The sequence below is a fragment of the Schistocerca nitens genome, chromosome 2, assembly GCF_023898315.1.
Source record: "Schistocerca nitens isolate TAMUIC-IGC-003100 chromosome 2, iqSchNite1.1, whole genome shotgun sequence".
In the NCBI taxonomy this organism is placed as follows: Eukaryota; Metazoa; Arthropoda; class Insecta; order Orthoptera; family Acrididae; genus Schistocerca; species Schistocerca nitens.
In genome coordinates this window covers 32,263,132-32,283,373 of record NC_064615.1, presented here as the reverse complement: position 1 = coordinate 32,283,373, position 20,242 = coordinate 32,263,132, and the positions used below count along the sequence as shown (strand labels likewise).

General features: G+C 38.0%; 1 protein-coding gene across 2 annotated transcripts in view; it reads right to left on the bottom strand.

The window, feature by feature from the left end:
- LOC126235692 (DNA excision repair protein ERCC-6-like) overlaps positions 1 to 20,242 on the bottom strand; it is a 119,631-nt gene that overhangs the window by 66,101 nt on the left and 33,288 nt on the right. For both annotated transcript variants that reach the window (XM_049944435.1, XM_049944433.1), the window contains exons 5-8: positions 17,290 to 17,402; positions 12,460 to 12,615; positions 5,540 to 5,690; positions 312 to 464 (exon numbers count right to left, since the gene is read on the bottom strand). In XM_049944435.1, the coding sequence (XP_049800392.1) occupies positions 312 to 464; positions 5,540 to 5,690; positions 12,460 to 12,615; positions 17,290 to 17,402 (573 nt within the window). The remainder of the gene's footprint in view (positions 1 to 311; positions 465 to 5,539; positions 5,691 to 12,459; positions 12,616 to 17,289; positions 17,403 to 20,242) is intronic.

The following is a 20,242-nucleotide window of genomic DNA, read 5'->3' as shown; positions in this document are numbered from 1 at the left end:
TAGTATGACACCATATTTAATCAAAATAACTTAATTTAATTTATTTATTTATTCAATAAGAATTCTTAACTAAATATCAGAACAGAATCCAAACAAAGAAAAAGGAAACGAAATAACTGATTTTTAACCAATAATAAAACTAACAACCATGGATGAATGTCAAGTCTCGTTTAGTAAGGCAGAACATGCAAGCAAAAAACACTTTAAAATTTTGGTGAAGTAATCAAAACACGTACAAATAGTGAAGTTACAAAATATTCAATTTCTGATTTATCATGTAGTTTAAGGATTTCTAATTTTAAGATGCTTACCCACCATGACGTGCAACTAATTTACTATGTGCAAGGCCTGCCAGAAAAGCAATGACTTGCACTGTTTTCCCTAGTCCCATCTCATCACCTAGAATACCTCCACATCGTTGCAGATTCAATTCCCACAGCCACTGTACACCAACTTTTTGGTAACTGAAATGCAAAGTTATAATTAAGAGAAAATATTTCTCTTCGACATGAAACTTCTTACAAAATCTGTACATCAGTATCAAGGTGCAGGGGACTTACAGTTATTGACATTTGTCTTCTGTCTGCCCCTTTACACATTGCCTATGTTTGTTAACAAAATTAAATGCAATGAAGATATAGTATCCTAAAATTGCAAAAGACATGCTCCACTATGTTTTAGAATTAATGGAAACAAATTCCACTGTAAGTCTATTGGATTTAGAAAGGTTATTAACTCTAGAATCGAAGGGCTGGATCTCCCAGAGCCAGGTGGATTTTGTTTTAATAATTCCACAAGAGTGCACTGTTTATGATTAAGCCATTCATTGTAGCTCTCAGTTAAATTTCCTAGAGGGCAATACTTGTTTCACCATTCTTCTTTGTTTGCCTGTTGACTGTTGGCAAGGGAAGAAATGTGTTCTGAGCCTGAGAGATCCAGGCCACTTACATTTGCTTTTTTTAAAATTATGCGCTTTTCTTGTTATTGTGACAGAAAGTAATGAAACTGCTCCAAAACGGCTTAGCAGCATCCGCTTAAATGAGGAACAAACTGAAAAACTATTATTAGAAATTGATAATGCCAATTTGCCAGTAGATCCTAGTTTTGTTCCTGAAAGTTATCACGAGACAGAAAGTGAAATGAGTAATAAACAGTTGGACAGAGAAGATAACACTGTTATTGCTGTCAGAAACATGAATTCACTTACTAACACTAATCGAGATTCCCTACCGACTAGTGTGGTTTGATGCGATCCCTCTTCCAGTGAACCATTACCTTGCAATCTGTCAAGAGACAGATAAATTAGATGGCTGAACAACTTTCCCAACCAAAATATATGTACCAGATCTCTCAATATAATTTTGCATTTGCCTCATGCTAGTGAAGAAGCTAGAAATCCTAACACCATTGTCAAGACCTGAAAACTGTTCACTGACGACGATTTGCTTGATTTGATAATAGAGAACACAACAACTTCAATAGATTATATAAAACCCCTTCATAAAAGTGACCCAAATACTGCAAGAAACTTGGGGGAAAGAAAGGAGGAGTTCAGAGCATTTTTGGGTCTTTCATACACAATGAATATGGAAGAACTTTTGGACACTTGAGGCATAGGGACAAACATCTTCCCTCCAAGTAACATCTTCCCTCCAAGTAAGACACTGCAAATATTTCGTTTTCTTTTGATATGCTGGACCCTGTATATCATGTTGTGGAGGGATTCGCAAAGAACTGCACAAGGCCTTACACCGCTTGTGAATACTTTAAGAGTGGATGACATGTTATTACCTGTTCGGGGATGTCATTCTTCCAGAATGTACATTCCTCCAAGACCTGTAAAGTTTGGGACAAAATATTTATCATAGCAGATAGTAATAGGACTAGTTATGGGGTAGTTAATGAACGCTTCGATACCACTAAAAGTTTAGCAGATTATATATTAACTGATCCACAATATGTAATGGAAAAAAATTTGGAAAGTATGGTTTTTCTTCATTTCTATCAGCAAATTAAACTGTATGGTTCACTTATGTACCGAATCATCACCATTAATATTTCATATCATTTAATTGTAATTAACAGAAAGTTATAATCAGTTAGAAAACCTGATGTGAATTAACATGTTGTTGTTGTTGTTGTTGTGGTCTTCAGTCCAGAGACTAGTTTGATGTAACTCTCCACGCTACTCTATCCTGTGCAAGCTTCTTCACCTCCAAATAACTACTGCAAGCTACATCCTTCTGAATCTACTTAGTGTACTCATCTCTTGGTCTCCCTCTACAATTTTTATCTGCCCTTCAATACTAAACTTGTGATCCCTTGATGCCTCAGAACACATCCTACCAACCGATCCCTTCTTCTAGTCAAGTCGTGCCACAAATTCCTCTTCTCCCCAATTCTATTCAGTACTTCCTCATTAGCATTCTTCTGTAGCACCATCTAATCTTCAGCATTCTTCTGTAGCACCACATTTTGAAAGCTTCTATTCTCTTCTTGTCTAACCATTTATCGTCCATGTTTTACTTCCATACATGGCTACACTCCATACAAGTACTTTCACAAACGGCTTCCTGATACTTAAATCTATACTCGATGTTAACAAAATTCTCTTCTTCAGAAACGCTTTCCCTGCCACTGCCAGTCTAAATTTTATATCATCTCTACTTCGACCATCATCAGTTATTTTGCTCCCCAAATAGCAAAACTCATCTACTACTTTCAGTGTCTCATTTCCTAATCTAATTCCCTCAGCATACCCGACTTAATTTGACTACATTCCATCATCCTCATTTTGCTTTTGTTGATTCATCTTATATCCTATCAAGACACTGTCCATTCCGTTCAACTGCTCTTCCAGGTCCTTTTGAATTACCATACTGTCATAAATTTCAGCAAAATTTATAACTTCATTCTCACGCTTGCATTATTACATTCCCACAGAACAGTTAAGAGAAATATCTATTTTGTAATTAAACAAATAATTAATTAGCAATGTTCGTAAATTTAAACTTACCTAAAAACAAATTTTTGGAACATTTATCAGTCATATGATATATTTAACATGACTTGTGCACTTTATGTATCATGCAAACAATGAAACAAAAAATTAGGTCAGTTATAATTAATTTTTTCATTAACAATTCTTCAACATTATGATGTAAACACTACAGGTTTTCAATCATTCTAATACTACAAAACAATACAGAATTTAACCTGAAATTTCGTTTTGGCGTTTTGTACAGTACCTCAATTAATGTTACGAAAAAAATCCAAAGTGAAATCCAGATGTAGTTAATGCTTTTACAATAGGCATTGTTACTGTAACTTCATTAAAAAAAAATAAAAAAAATAGAAATATATTTAGAATAAATCGACATTTATTCTCTTCAAATCCGTACTAACAGTTTGTTGTCAATCAATACATTTTCTTTATTTATAAGTAAATGTAATTGTTTTTGCCAACAGGCCAAAGAACGCACATTGTTCAGACAAGGTATATATTGAGTGGTGCAAAGCGCTTAAAGTCAGTCACAGTTTGGCTAATGTAATGATGCAATGTCTTTAAAAGTTGCTGTTTTGTCGGTCATGTTTATGTGTACACACCTTTGCTAATGCCTACAGAAAACTACATCTTCTGTTAAAAATAATGATCAGTGTATTGGAAAACATTATTTTAACATCCAAGTTTTCATCATGTCCGAAATCCAGGCAAATCTGCAATACACATCCCCCAATTGACTTAATTGGTGAAGGAGATTCGATTGTTCAAAGCTATGTATTCCACTGCAAAAACTACTTCACTCTCATGCTATGATGAGTCTTTTGCAGTGAGAAATATTTTGGCCAGAACAGCAGTTGGAGTAACATTAGATATGCAAAATCGTTCTACGTACAAAATTTGGAAGTGTATGTGGGACTATAACCAGCAGGTTTCTTCCCAGAGAGAATGTAGTTGACAATGTTGTGCTCAGAGTTGTAGAGCCAGTGAAGGATACAAGATGGAATATTACCTGACAGTTGGTTCACATGCTACACTCTTGCTAGAAAACTTTTCACAAATTGTAAGCTTACACTCGTTTTAACATTGTGCAAAAATAAAAGAGAAATCTCTTCTCTTACAGAAAACAGAAATACATTCATCCATATTCAGATTTAGTGCCAATTTTGCATTGGTGTTATATGTGCCAAAGAAAAATGAAGGTGTCACTTTGTTGTCATCAATGCATACAAACAACAAAATCAATGAAGAAACAAGAAATCTGAATAATTACTTTCTGTAATTCAACAAATACTGGAGTGGATGTGGTTGATGAGAAGTGCTCATAATATAATCTTGAAGGCAAACAAGACGCTGGCCATTGTGCATTTTTATGCCATTTTGAACACTGCTGATATAAATATATTTGCAGTGTACAAATCAAACACAGGATTGGATATTTCCAGATGGATATTTCTCGGCAACTGATAAAACAACACATGGCACAGAGAGATAACCAGAAGAATCTCCCAAGGTACATCAGCCAGCTGGCAGCACGGCTATCTGGGATTACCACTCAGAAGGAAGTTGTTCCAGAAGGCAAATGAGGTGGCTGTTATGAATGCAAAGACAATAAAACAAATTATTTTTGTAAAGAATGTGGAAAATGGCTGTGTCTGTTACATTCAGTATTGTTATGTGAAGACTCGGCAGAAAATACAAATCAGTAACATGTATATCGTAATGAGATAGTACTAAACACTGAATTGTATAATACTGTGTGCAACAATCCTAAATTCATAATGTGTACGGATGTGAACTTAAAAAAAGTTTTCAATTTTCAAGAAAGTTTTCAAATACTTAGTAATTTGATTTTCATATTTTTGGATGAATACAACCTTACTTTTTAAGAAACAGTAATAGAAGTATTTCTGGCACAGCTGTTGAAAATATTTGTCTTACTTATTCTGGAATGTAAATAAAATTTTGGGTCTGTCAGACCCAGCCCATCTAGTTGTGTTATTTATTTTTTGCCTGTCCATCTAAGATTTAAACACTGTAACAGTATGAAAATGAAATTCTACATGCTACAGATTCCACATGTTCTGGCTTTTGAATTGAAAACTCTGGGTGTCTAAGTACTTTTCTTCTCACAGTGCACCAATGATCACTAAAGTTAAAATATTACAGAAATACTCAATATTTTAAGCGATATCTGCCTGGAAATTCTTATCATGCTGCAGGAAGTAATCCACAAAATTAAAGGAACTAACCTTCAATCTTGGATCTCAAGAGATTTTGCAGCTGTCTACATACTACAATGTGTGAATATTGAGCCCCTCTTCTTGAATTAACTGCAGTAAGAAAAATTGTGTACCAATAACGTCTTTTTAAAACTCTATCTGGAAAATGGAAAGGATGAGCACTCACAGCAATACTTGAGATGGCTAGTACCTCCTTGCACTTTTCAGAGTTTCATAAAGTGTAGCTGTAGGTACCAAAATTTTCAAGCTATCAATGCATCCTTTATACGAAACGTAGCAACAGCAGTGTACTTACTTATATAGCTTGTTCCAAAGGAACTTAGGAATCCTGTAACCACCCTCCAACTCTTGATCTCCTCTGACAGTTTCCTCAGTACGTGTCTTTTCCCACAGCTTCAAACGCTCCATGTAATCATCTGCATTCCCATCATCTATCTCTTTCTTACCTTGTGAAATAAAACAAAATATATCAAATATGCAAAACTATAACAATGACACACATAAAAAATACCAAAACCCTCCATAGCTATGTGTGCTTTCTATTTCTAATGTGCAGACAGGCATAACGTTTCAGCTTTACGGTGCGTAGCAATCTATCCTTTTCAATATTGTTGATATTTCAATGTGGACTTTCCATTGTTTGAAGAAAGATGACAGTTTAACGTACTGCCAGCGACAACTTCACCACACCTGGAGAACAAGCTCAGATTGGAGACGGATAGGGGAGGAAAATGGCCACGGCATTTTCAAAGGAACCTTACGTGATTTAAGGAAACAATGGAAATCTTAAAATGTGGGTAGCTGGATGGAAATTTCCTCCTGAATATTAACCCAGGGTATTGTCACTGAGCCACCTTGTCCACTTATAGACGTAAGCAAGACAAGCTGCAATGATATGGTAATGTAGTTCAAATGGACAGAAGTTGGCTACCAGGCCACACAACCATCTTATTAGCAGGGACCTGAAATATTCACAATTTGTGATAAATATTAAAATATATTTGAACTCAGCTCAAAGTACAAAATTACCTAATAAACATTATTTCACAGCGAACTGTATCCAGATGAATTATTATATTTATTTTCTGTGCTTATAAATATTGAAAATGTACTCGGTTTTTGGTTACAGGCACTGCAAAAATCTAGCGAACCCGGATTTCTAAAGATAAAATGCCTAAGAATGTGTTTCCAAAATAAAAAGTTCACAAAGGCAACAACATATCAGTGCATTTGATGCTCTTTTGTCACAACATTTATGAGCAGTATATGCCACATGCCAAGTAAAGGTGGCTACACAGGTAACTACAAGCTTCACAAGTGTGATATGTGGAGTAAAGAGTGGTTAAAAAACAAAAATATTATTTTCATATTAAACATTCGTGATATACAGTTACAGAAACTGTCTCACAGTGTTGCTGTTTTCCTTCTTTTTTTTCTTCGCCATGTAATATTGTACTCTTTAACTTTTCCTACATTACAGTACATTTGTATAGAATGTAATTCAGCAGAACCTAATTAAAAAATTAAGTAAAATCAAATCAAAATGCTGGCACAAGTCTCCCTATTCTTGGTACACATGCTCAAGAATGCTTATGTTTGAATGCTTTGCACAAGCATGCATAAATGAAATTCAATGAAGCATCAAGCTGCTTGAACAGCCCTGATGCCTGCACAAATTCATCCTACACATTGTCAAGCACTCTGTGCTTGTGTGCTTGCTCACTATCAAGCATGCAAATGCGTGAGTAGCCACCTTAAGGCAACACAAGACTCAACTATGGGACCCAGCATCGCAAATAAACATGTACCTTTGTCTGTCAAAAGTTCGTATAATTCGGGCATTTTAACATGGCAGTTTTAGGTGGTGGGTGTTTTGAGCTGTGGTTACATCAAATTCTGATATGAGGTTGGACCAGAATTGCCTCATTTAAGAAACTTCCAACATTTGCAAGCAATTGCGTAATAGCTCTTACCGAATTTTGTGTGTTGCTTGTTGTTTTCTTTTATTTTGAAATGCATGAAGAAACTAATTCTGGTTCATCATAGAGTTTGATTACAACTATCAAAACACCAAAAGGGTTCAGTGATCCCTATGAGCAAGTGTCAAGTTCCGCTTTTGCAGAAACAGAGAACATGGGTGTAGGTTTGCTGCGTGCAACAGGGCTTGTCTTCCCACACTCTCTCTCCCTCCCTGAAAGATATAAGTCTAATTTGTGTACACTCACATCCGACTGCCAGTTTAAGGTGTCACCATTCTTCACTATAGTGATGGAAAACAAAACCTGTCAAAAGTTTCTCCCTAATGTAAGAATGAAGTTATTTTTGGTTCTGCTTACACACTAAGCATCTTGTCAGTTAAATCTGTAGCACTGTCAAGTATGGGTCACATGGCTATGAATGCCCACAAAAGGCAAAAATCAATATTCTGCTGATTCTGTAATTATTAAATAAAAGAAAAATAATGTTGGGAAACACCATCAATCAGAGGCATGAAACTGGTGCTGCTTCTCAACCCAATCAATCATTTGTTGATAGTTTAAGTAGAGCCAAAAGAAAAAAAAGAGAAGACCATGCTGAAAAAAGCTACTGAAGTTTTTGCAAAAGCAAACATTTCATTACAACGGCCCCTAGATATAACTTTTCCTAAAAATAGATATGAATTTTGCCAAAAATAGATGCTATCTTTTCAGGTCCCTACTCAATAGCATTGAAGTTTATAACAACTTGTATGCACTCATTAGACATTATTGTTAAGTTGACTAATTTCACAGGTTTTATCATCTTCAGTCATCAGATACACTTACATAATTATTTCCGTTTTTTCCGCGTTTGTAGATGAAATCCACAGCAAGGCACATTTAAAATCTACACCCATTCCCAAAGTGGAATATAAGCCTGTGTCCACTGCACTGCATCTACATCTGCACATCACATTTAAGTGCCTGGCAGAGGGTTCATCAAACTACCTTCACAATTCTCTATATTCCAATCTCGTATAGCGCACGGAAAGAACAAACACCTATATCTTTCCGTACGAGCTCTGATTTCCCTTATTTTATTGCGGTGATCATTTCTCCTTATGTAGGTTGGTGTCAACAAAATATTATCGCATTCAGAGCAGAGAGTTGGTGAATGGAATTTTGTGAGAAGATTCCATCACAAAGAAAAATGCCTTTTGTTTAATTATGTCCAGCCTAAATCCTGTATCATTTTAGTGACACACTCTCCCATATTTCGCGATAATACAAAATGTGCTGCCCTTCTCTGAACTTTTTCGATGTACTCCGTCAGTTATATCTGGTAAGGATCCCACACTGCACAGCAGTATTCTGAAACAGGATGGAGGAGCGTAGTGTACGCTATCTCCTTAGTAGATCTGTTACATTTTCTAAGTGTCCTACCAATAAAATGCAGTCTTTCGTTAGCCTTCCCCACAACATTTTCTGTGTGTTCCTTCCAATTTAAGTTGTTCGTAATTGTAATTCCTAGGTATTTAGTTGAATTTACAGCCTTTATATTTGACTGATCTATTGCGTAACTAAAGTTTAACGGATTCCTTTCAGCACTCATGTGGATGACCTCACACTTTTCGTTATTTAGGGTCAACTGCCAATTTTGCAACATTCAGATATATTTTATAAATTGTCTTGATCTTCTGATGACTTTATTAGTCAATAAACGACACTGTCATCTGCAAACAACCGAAGATGGCTGCTCAGATTGTCTTCCAAATCATTTATACAGATAAGTCACAGCAAAGGGCCTACAACACTACCTTGGGGAACGCCAGAAATCACTTCTGCTTTACTCAATGACTTTCCATCAATTACTACGAACTGTGACATCTCTGACAGGAAACCGTAAATCCAGTCACATAACTGAGATGAGATTCCATTCACAATTTTCCAATACAATTTCACTGTAAGCTGCTTGTGTGATACAGGGTCAAAAGCCTTCTGCAAATCCAGAAATATGGAATCAATCTGAAATCTCTTGTCAATAGCACTCAACACTTCATGTGAATACAAAGCTAGTTGAGTTTCACAAGAATGATGTTTTCTAAACCCTTGTTGACTGTGTGTCAATAGACCGTTGTCTTTGAGGTATTTCATAATGTTCGAACACAATGTATGTCCCAGAATCCTGATGCAAATTGATGTTAATGATATGAGCCTGTAATTAAGTGGATTACTCCTACTACCTTTCTTGAGTATTGGTGTGACCTGTGCAACTTTCTAGTCTTTGGATACTGATCTTTCAAAATGGTTCAAATGGCTCTGAGCACTATGCGACTCAACATCTGAGGACATCAGCCCCTTGAACTTAGAACTACTTAAACCTAACTAACCTAAGGACATCACACACATCCATGCCCGAGGCAGGATTCGAACCTGCGACCGTAGCAGTCACGCGGTTCCGAACTGAAGTGCCTAGAACCGCACGACCACCGCGGCCGGCGATCTTTCCTCGAGCGAACGGCTGTATATGATTGTCAAATATGGAGCTAATGCATCTGCATACTCTGAAAGGAACCTAACTGATATACAGTCTGGACCAGAAGACTTGCTTTTATTAAGTGATTTAAGTTGCTTCACTTTTCCGAGGATATTTACTTCTATGTTACTCATGTTGGCAGCTATTCTTGATTCAAATTCTGGAATATTTACTTCATCTTTTGTGAAGGCATTTTGGAAGGCTGTGTTTAGTAACTCTGCTCTGGCAGCACTGTCTTCGATAGTATCTCCACTGCTATCATTCAGAGAATGCATAGATTGTTCACTGCCGCTAACATACTTCACATACGACCAGCATCTCTTTGGATTTTCTGCCAGGTTTTGAGACAAAGTTTCATTGTGGAAACTGTTATAAGTATCTCGCATTGAAGTCCGCACTAAATTTCGAGCTTCTGTAAAAGATCGTCATTGTTGGGGATTTTGCATCTCTTTAAATTTGGCATGTTTGTTTCTTTGTTTCTGCAACAGTGTTCTGACCTATTTTCTGTAGTAAGGAGGATCAGCTCCGCCGTTTGTTAATTTATATGGTATAAATCTCTCAATTGCTGCCGATACTATTTCTCTGAGTTCAAGCCACATTTGGTCTACACTTATATCATTAATTTGGAAGGAGTGGAGATTGTCTCTTAGGAAGGCGTCAAGTGAATTTTTGTCTGCTTTTTTGAATAGGTATATTTTTCGCTTATTTTTCGAGGATTTGGGGATTACAATATTCAATCTCGCTGCGACAACCCTGTGTTCACTAATACCTGTATCCATTTTGATGCTCGTTATTAACACAGGATTATTTGTTGCTAAGAGGTCAAGTGTGTTTTCACAACCGTTTACTATTTGCGTGGGCTCATGAACTAACTGCTCGAAATAATTTCCAGAGAATGCATTTAGCTCAATTTCGGATGATGTTTTATGTGTACCTCCGGAACTAAACATGTATTTTAGCCAACATATCAAGGGTAAATAAAAGCCATCACCAACTATAATCGTAGGAGTCAGGTACGTGTTTGAACTGAAACTCATGTTTTCTTTGAACCTTTCAGCAACTGTATCACCTGAATTGGGAGGTCAGTAAAAGGATCCAATTATTATTTTCACTATTATTTTATTCCGGTTGCCAACAATGACCTATACCCATACTAACTCACAGGAACTATCTACTTCAATTTCGTGACAAGATAAACTACTAACAGCAACAAACACGCCACTGCCAACCGTGTTTAGCCTATCCTTTTGGAACACCGTTAGGTTCTTTGCAAAAACTTTGGCTGAGCTTATCTCTGGGTTTGGCCAGCTTTCCGTGCCTGCAACGATTTGAGCATCAGTGCTTTCTATTAGCGCTTGGGGCTCTGGTACTTTCCCAACACAGCTAGACAATTTACAACTGTTATACCGATGGTTCCTGTCTCTACGTTCTTCCTGTGTTTGGCCTGCACCCTTTGTGGCTGATGCCCATCTTGTGTTTTTCCGAGACCCTCTAACATAAAAAACTGCCCAGTCCACACAACACAGCCCGTGCTACCCCTGTAGCCGCCTCCTGCGTATAGTGAACACCTGGTCTATTCAGCAGAACCCAAAACCCAACCACCCTTTGGTGCAAGTTGAGGAATCTACACGGTCGCAGAACCGTTTGAGCCGTTGATTCAGACCCTCCATGCGGCTGTGTACCAGAGGTCCACAATCGGTCCTGTCAACTATGCTGTAAATGGTTAGCTCTGCTTTCATCTTGCAAGCAAGACTGACAGCCTTTATCACTTCTGTTAGCTGCTCAAAACCAGAGAGAATCTCTTCTGATCCATAGTGAAACACATCATTAGTACCGACGTGAGTAACCACCTGCAGTTGTCTCCCCCTGTGCTCCTTATGGCATCCGGGAGGACCCGTTCCACATTTGGAATGACTCCACCAAGTATGCACACTGGTTTTCCTTCCCTTCTTGACAGCCATGTTCCTAAGAGGCCCCATAATGTGCCTGGAGCTCCTAACTATCAGTAATCCCACCCTCTTTGACTGTCCAGATCTTGCAGGCTGAGAGGTTTCCTCTGAAAAAGACAGGCGACAGCATCTGGCTCAGCAATGGTGTCAGCCACTGACAGCGCCTGGAATCTGTTTGTCAGACAAACCAAGGAGGCCTTACGTGCGGCCGCCTGTGAAGTCTTTCGACGCCTGCTACATCCCGGGATGACCTCCCACTCGATTACAGTTGAGGGACCAACCTCAGTGCGAGCAGCAACTGGGCTGTCCACCTGTGAGGACCGATTGGAGGACATGGCCGTGCTGGACATACTCTCACTCTTCAGAGCCCAATTGGTGCCACATCATGAGTGTAGGTATGTTGAAAGATATTATCTCTGATTTTTTATTGGGGTGACTTTAGGATGACTAAAATTAAACTTTTTAATTTGCTCTGCAAAAGCAGCTGATACCTTGTCAAGCTGGGGAAAATAGAAATATTTATAAACAAAAACAATTGTTCAAAAAGGAAAGACCATTTTTTCCCTAGCCTTTAAGGGGGTGTCTACGCTATATCTTGGTTAATTATTTACAATGCTCACAATACGAATTAAGATTGCGAAGCGTACTACATAGAATCTCATTAATGTGAACAAGGCCATAAGTGTATAGTGATAATGGCAAAAATTAAATAAGAAAGAAATACAGCATTTTACACAGAAGTGCACTGGACTGACAGGAAATGAATCCTTACTTCTCTTCCTTTTTTTCAGTCTTCGTTCTTCATCAGAATAATCCCAGTCGCTGTCATCAGAACACCATTCTTCAGGTGGTGAAATAAGTTTCTGTCGTCGGCGTTTCTTTACATGATGCAGTGATGGTGCTTCCCATTTTCTCGTTTTCTTCTCATCTAAAGGAAATAACGTAACACACATCAAACAATGTCAATGTAATACAGACGTGAGAAACTGTTTCTCTAATGAGGAAGAATTTTGGAAGCCTGTTGATGCATATCAAGCAACTGGAGACAATAAATATCTATTTAAATCAATAAACACAAGTGCCCTCTCTCGGCGAAACCATCTGCCCTAGCGCTTTCACACTCTTGTCTCGATAGTTCATAGGCGAAGTAATGGTGCTAAACTGTTCGCTTTGACCCTGTGCCCATAGTCATGTTGTACTAATGGAGAAGATGTCTTAATTATTGACGACGCCTTTGGCACAATTGTTTTACTAATCTCCATTACATGATGTAATTTCAGTAAGTAACTAAAGATTTTGTGCCTGTATTACTTTGGTAATTTCACTGTTACTTAAGCTTTTGTTTCTCACTTCCGATGCTATGGCTTTTCTAATCAAAGTGTCTTCCTGTTCAGGATTTTTTACTTCTGATGAAGGTATATTTATATGTACCGAAACCTTGGTCAAGAAATTTTAATAAAATTTTTTATCCTGCAACTGTTTTTGGCTGTCATCCTTTATCGTGATGATATAATTTAGACATGTTCGTTCCCAAATGATAGGTCAGCAGAAGAAAGTGCTAACCCACAAGAGAGTACTTTGAGTTGTTATGTGTTACTTGATTGGTTAAATTCAAAGATAACAACATAAATAGAAAAGGATGAAATAATTTAAATAGTATGCTGCACTTTCTAGGGGTGCACATAAACTGTTACCAGTGTGTGCTGCAATCTAATACACAACAGATAAAGTGATTTGAGTAATACTTACTAAAATGAGGGTTAGCACTTTCTTCCGCCAATCTCTTCAAATATCTCATAAAGTTCCAAGACGTGTATATTGTTCCTACCATAATACGACACCTCAGTTAAAATTTTTTTTCTAATAATCTAAACCCTTGAAGGCAGATGAACATAGAGCACTACAATTCTCAGAAACTGGACAAGATCCCCACACAAGCAGTTTGATAAACATGAAACAAACTATTTACAAATACTGTTTACTTCAATACTGGTGAATTCTGAAAGGAAGGTAATAGCCGTGAGAGGAGAGATCACCACCCACCAAAAACTGGAAGCACTGATCAGAAACATCTCTCTCTCTCTCTCTCTCTCTCTCTCTCTCTCTCTCTCTGACACACACACACACACACACACACACACACACACACACACACAGAGAGAGAGAGAGAGAGAGAGAGAGAGAGATATTTAGTTTTTGTGTCTGTTAGCTGCGACATGCTTGTCCACTGACTAGCACATAACGCAAAATATTTCACACCTCCTTATTACACCACAAAGCAACTATTCACAATGATAGATGTGTCTGACAGAACACACACAACTCATGATGAGGCAGCTGGGCCACATAGATGAATAACTTGGGTGAAAGGAATGGAAAGGAAACAGGATGAGAAAGAAATAGGAGGGAAATAATGACTACCAGCCAGCCAGAGCATTGCAGCAAGGCAACGGCAAGATCTGTAAACATGTGCCTGACTGAGACTTGAACCTAGATGCTCCACTTCGATGCCTTAATCGCCTCAGCCATATGGACATGACCCAAATTGCCAACTTACCACTCGCCGCTCGCAACGATCCCAGCCCATTATAACCCCCTACACATAAATTCCCAATTCCGTAGGGGTTCAGACGCTGTTTGTGCCTCTGCACTGAAACTTTTCCATTGAACAGCTCATAGCATTATAAATATGAGTGGTGTCTGTCCTGTTGGACAGATGTTTGCCAGATGCACAAATAGTGTCCAAACTCCTAAGGGAACTAGAAATCTGTGAGTAGGGGTTAATGGGTGGGGGTCACTGCAATGCGGTGAGCAGAAAGTTGGGTATTTGGGCAAGACAGAAAGCACATCCGGATGGCCAAGACGGTTAAGGCAACCATACTAGAGAAGCGGAGCATCCAGGTTTGACTCCTGGTCCATCACAAATTTTCAGCTCCCATCATTGCATTGCCACAATTCCTTGTGCAGCTGGAAGTCATTATTTCCTTCCTATCTCTTTCTCATTCCATTTACTTTCCATTCATTTCACCCCAATAATTCATGTAGATTCAGTACCAAAATATTTTCTGCACTTGTATCACCATGTTTTAGACATAAACTGCAAGTTCTACCAAATTTGTAATCCCGAAAGGGCACTTTAAATCTGTCGCTGATAACTGATTTATTATATACCAGAAATGGAAAGAAAATGTATGTTAAGTGATATTTCCAAATAATCAACAATTTGAAATTACTGTCAGTAAAAATACACTTTCTCCCGGGTGAAAATACACTTTTTCCGTGTTAAGTGACAGTATACTTTTTCTCGGCACTTATCAATCCTTTTATATGGTTTAAGGTTTTATACACGGGCGTAGAATTTCCCGGCACTTTAGAAAATGAAACTCAGGGGAAAGAAACACGTTTTGGAAAGCTCTTTGATGTGCAGCAACATATACACTGCATAGTTCCGTGTTACGAAGGTATAAATTCTAATTCCACCAAACACCGCATGTTACTTTCCGAAGCATTAAAATCGAGATCGCGACGCGCTTTTGTAAGCGAGTCACAGTTCATGTCACTTGATCTCGCCAGCTGATGACAGAATTTGACACGCGATGTAGTCAGCCAATAGCAAGATCACTCTTAAGTAGCACGAACACACAAATAAGAAAAATTACTGGCTTAAATAAATGTACAATTGTTGCTACAAGAAAAGCAAAGCTATCACATATACAGTACTGGTCTCTAAGATTAATAAGCTGCAAGAGAAGCTAAGCTTCCACATATATTGTTGATCTTTTTTGCGCGTTATACATCACATAAATGTGCCAGTAATTTTTTTTAATAACGACGTAAATGTCTGATCTTCTGGGCTCGAAATTCTTCATATGGTCATCCCCAAAGAGCTGATTTTTAAATGAGAGCCAAACGCTCTGTGGTTTAAGAAAATCGTCGTACACTCTCTCACAGTTTATCTTACATAAAAGGAAATTTACTTTGAAAGTAACGCTTTTCAAAGCAATATTCGCAATATTTTTCCGTGACCTATTTGAAAGGTACGTTTCAGCAGTTGCCAGAGAGCGCCAGATAACAGGCGTCACTGCATTTGCGCAGCTACGATGACGCAGAAAGCCTGCACGTCTGTACGTGTGAAACGTTAAAAGATCTTGCATTAAAACGAATCTAATGTAAAAAAAAACTGTCACGTCATGCTCATTGGAGGCAATTTGTTGTTAAGAAGCACTGCACAGTCTTCCTGAAGCCTTTGACACACTTTGCTGTTGGCAGACGCTTGTATGAGCACTGTGCTTTGTCGTTGTATATGGCGCATTTTCTTTGCGACTTAAGTTTTATTTTCGTTTTTTTCTCTCGTTCATGTTTTGTTGCTGCTGTATTATTCTGCAGAAGCGGGATAGAGTAAATTTTTTTGTTAGAGTATTGGTTCTCACCAGTCAAAATCACAAAAATTTAACTGAAAACTAAAACAATGAAATATTCCCGGAACTCAAAAAGATTCCCGGGTTTTTCCCGGTTTTCTCCCGGATGAAAAAATTCACGGTTTTCTCCCGGTTGTCCTGGGTCGTAGACACCCTGGCAGAATTTGAGAGACTACATTATCATGTCTGAATTAATCCATATTTCTATAATAGAGGGAAACATTCCACGTGGGAAAAATATATCTAAAAACAAAGATGATGTGACTTACCGAACGAAAGCGCTGGCAGGTCGATAGACACACAAACAAACACAAACATACACACAAAATTCAAGCTTTCGCAACAAACTGTTGCCTCATCAGGAAAGAGGGAAGGAGAGGGAAAGACGAAAGGATGTGGGTTTTAAGGGAGAGGGTAAGGAGTCATTCCAATCCCGGGAGCGGAAAGACTTACCTTAGGGGGAAAAAAGGACGGGTATACACTCGCACACACGCACATATCCATCCACACATATACAGACACAAGCAGACATCTCACAAGCAGACATATTTAAAGACAAAGAGTTTGGCCCCAAGTAAACATTGAATCAACAGGTTTTTTTATATATGGCATGACCATCGATGTTCTTGCCCTATGCCACAAGATCTGTCTCTGAGCGTTATCAAGATTATTCAACAAGTAATTTATAAAGTGAACTGTAACAATTATGTAAAATTTCCCAAGGAATGTTGAGTACAATTTTTGCTTCTGATGATTTATTCTCACTGAGAATAATGTTATAAGTTATTTTTGGTGAAAAATCTTCAATCAAATCATATATAAGATGTGATCGAAAAATGAAGACTATTTACATATATTTAAATATTGGCAGCCCAGAACAAAACTGCACAAGAGCAGAGCAATCTACAGACTGCTTGTGAAGCCAAAGAAGTAATTCTAGTGATTCAGCAGCAGCTCGAATGTGGGCAAATGAATGGATCTCCAAGGCTTGATAGAATATTTGTTATAACAATACTGAAAGTCAAGAAAGGAAAGAAAAACCACAGGTAAGTAATTTACAGAAAAATATATCAATTTTATGCAAGAAAGAAAATGGTGGTTAACAGTACATATGTGTACGAGACTTATGTAAAATCTGCAATAAAATAAGAATTTACAAACCCTATGAAATAAATTGAACTTACCATCTTCTGCTTCCCGTAATTCATCTTCTGATGGTATGTATTCACTACCCTCATCACTATCTTCGAGTGCAGTCTTCTCAGATAGCAGCTTTCCTGGCCTCTTTAACTGGTCCCTAATTTAAAAATGAAGACTAAATTATAAATATAACCCAAGTTTTACCAATCAATCAAATGGTTTCTAAGTATTACAGTGTTAGAATTAAGGGCCCGATATCAATGACTCTAAGAGGCCAATCTGTAAGTAACCTAAAAGGCCTGGACAAGAAGGGACCATCCCTAATTCCATGGCTGTACCAGTGATCCCTGATCAGTTTCTTTGCATGCCACTTTTAAAGAGATTCTTAAAGGTGAGCATAAAATTAATTACAATAAGGGTATTATTAGCTTATTCCAACAGGGCACTGTTTTGGTGTAAGTTCATTACCAGGCAAGTCATGCATTTGTGGAATACTGTATTTGTAAGGAAAGAGGTAACATCGGTGGTGACTAGGAGGGACTAGAATGGCAGTGGGATGTGTTTGGATTTCAGATGGTATAGAAAATGGTTAGTGTCTTTTAACACATGGAAAAAGCTGCTACACAGGAGGTTGCAGATGATTAACAACAAAGGTACAGAAGTGTTCAGCAGTTATTTTGAAGTTTGCAACTACACCATGTTTATGTTGCAGACCTGTGGAAGAAAGTAGAACTGGAAGTACATGGTTGAGACAGAAGAAAAAAACTATGGATTCAGAAGTTGGGCCTTAGAAATATGGTGTGGTTACCAAGTCAGTTTGCTAATCATCTGAATGCAGACAGAACAAATATCAAATCAAACAGCTGAGGATTCCTTTTCACCTGTGAGGTTAACCATGCAACTATCAGTTTACCTGGAATGAAAAGCCTGTGATTAAACTTCGGTTATAATGAGATAATGTTGTAAGGATGAGGAGATCAAGCTGCATGTAAGAGATTCCTGAAATATTTGCAGACACTAGCCTTGTGAAAATAATGATAGTGGGAAGATAGTGTTTTAATCATAGTACAATTATAGGTTCAGTATAAGGAACTCCTGAGAAGATGTGGTAAAGTGAAATTTCCAGTTAAGATTGTCTGAAAATAAAGGCAGGATCTTAACAAAGAAAGAGCGAAAAAGTTTTCTAACTTTAAATAACAAAACTTGTTACAATGTATGCTAAAAATGAATTTTAAAGAAAAATATGTGGTGTACATGTTATCCATTAGTAACAGATGATTGATCACATAAGGTAGTGGATCCAATGACAGAATAATGTCCTATAAATGTCACCAAGAAGTTAAATGTATGTATATACACTGTGGCATAACGCAATATAATTCTGTAGGACATGATATACATAACAATGTTCTGTTGTCAGGTCCAATCCCAATCAACACTTCAGAAACTGGGATGCATTCCAAAACGAGTGTGAAAAGTATATACAATTATGATTGTATTTCAATTGTTTAGGCTTCGCCATTAGTTCCCAGATTAACCACCACTTTGTAAATTGATATATATTAAATAAAAAAACAGAAGTATGCTGACACTACTTGATAACACCTCCACTAATACTGAAGTTTTAGTTCAACCCAATATTTCATTTGATTTCACAATTATGAGCAACACCATATAAAGTATAAATTGTTGGGTTGACATTGTTACAAGACAAAGCACTAGCAATATGAGTTGTTCCAGTTTTAATGACTTCTACTGATTCAGAGCTAGGGGGCGCAGCAACTCAAGAAAGTTTATTGTGTAATGTTTGTGTGTCATACTTGAAAGTCAACAGAAAAAAAATCACAAAACAAAAAAATAATTAATGTAAATAATGAAATTTTGGGAATACATCTGTCTAGGTAACATATTGAAGTGATTAACATTGCACGATCACAAGTTAATGTAAGTGTGAGATAAGCCACTCCAAATCTGAAATTCTGGTACATTAATAAATGGTATAACCACCAGAACATTGAATGCAGGCATGCAAACATGCATGCATTGTGTTGTACAGGTGCCAGATGTCAGGGATGGAGTTCTATGCCTGCAGCACTTGATCGGTCAATATAGGGACAGTCAATGCTGATTATCGAAGACACTGGAGGCATTCTCTGATGTTGTTCCACATGTGCTCGATAGGATGTATCTGGTGATCGAGAAGGCCAAGGCAACATGTCAACACTCTGTGGAGCAAGTTGGGTTAAGTGGTATGTGGGCAACCATTATCCAATGGTAATGGATGAATAGCAGCCACAGGTTGAATCATCAGACTGACATACAAATTTGCAGTCAGGGTGCACGGGTAACCACAAGAGTGCTCCTGCTGGCATACAAAATAGCACCCCTGACCATTTGTCGAGGTGAAGGTACAGTGTGTCCAGCACGCTGGCAGGTTTTGTGAGGTCCTCAAATGGCCCCTTCCTACGCAACAAACGGCCATCACCAGCACCAAGACAAAACCAACGTTCATCGGAAAACACTAGAGACGTCCACCCTACCGTCTAATGAGTTTTCCCTTGGCACCACTGAAGTCACAAATGGCGGAGATTTGGGGTCAGTGAAATGCATTACAGGGCACCTGGCTCAGAGCTGCCCTCGAAGTAACCAATTTGTAACGGTCTGTTGTGTCATTGTCGTGCCAAACACTCCTGAAATTGCTGCTGCAGATACAGTATGATGTGCCAGAGTCATATACTAAATCTGATGGTCTTCTTGGTAATACAACATGGCCGTAAGGAACCTAGGCATCTTGCCACCATAGATTCTCATAACTACTGCTGTCAGCAATCATGTACAGTGGCTACACTCCTGCCAAGTCTTTTTGCAGTATTGCAGGCGGAACAGCCAGCTTCTCGTAGTTCTACTACACAACCTCGTACAAAATCAGTGAGGTGTTGATAATGGAGTTTTTGTCGCCTTAAAGGTATTCTTGACTAACATCAACTCACGACGCCC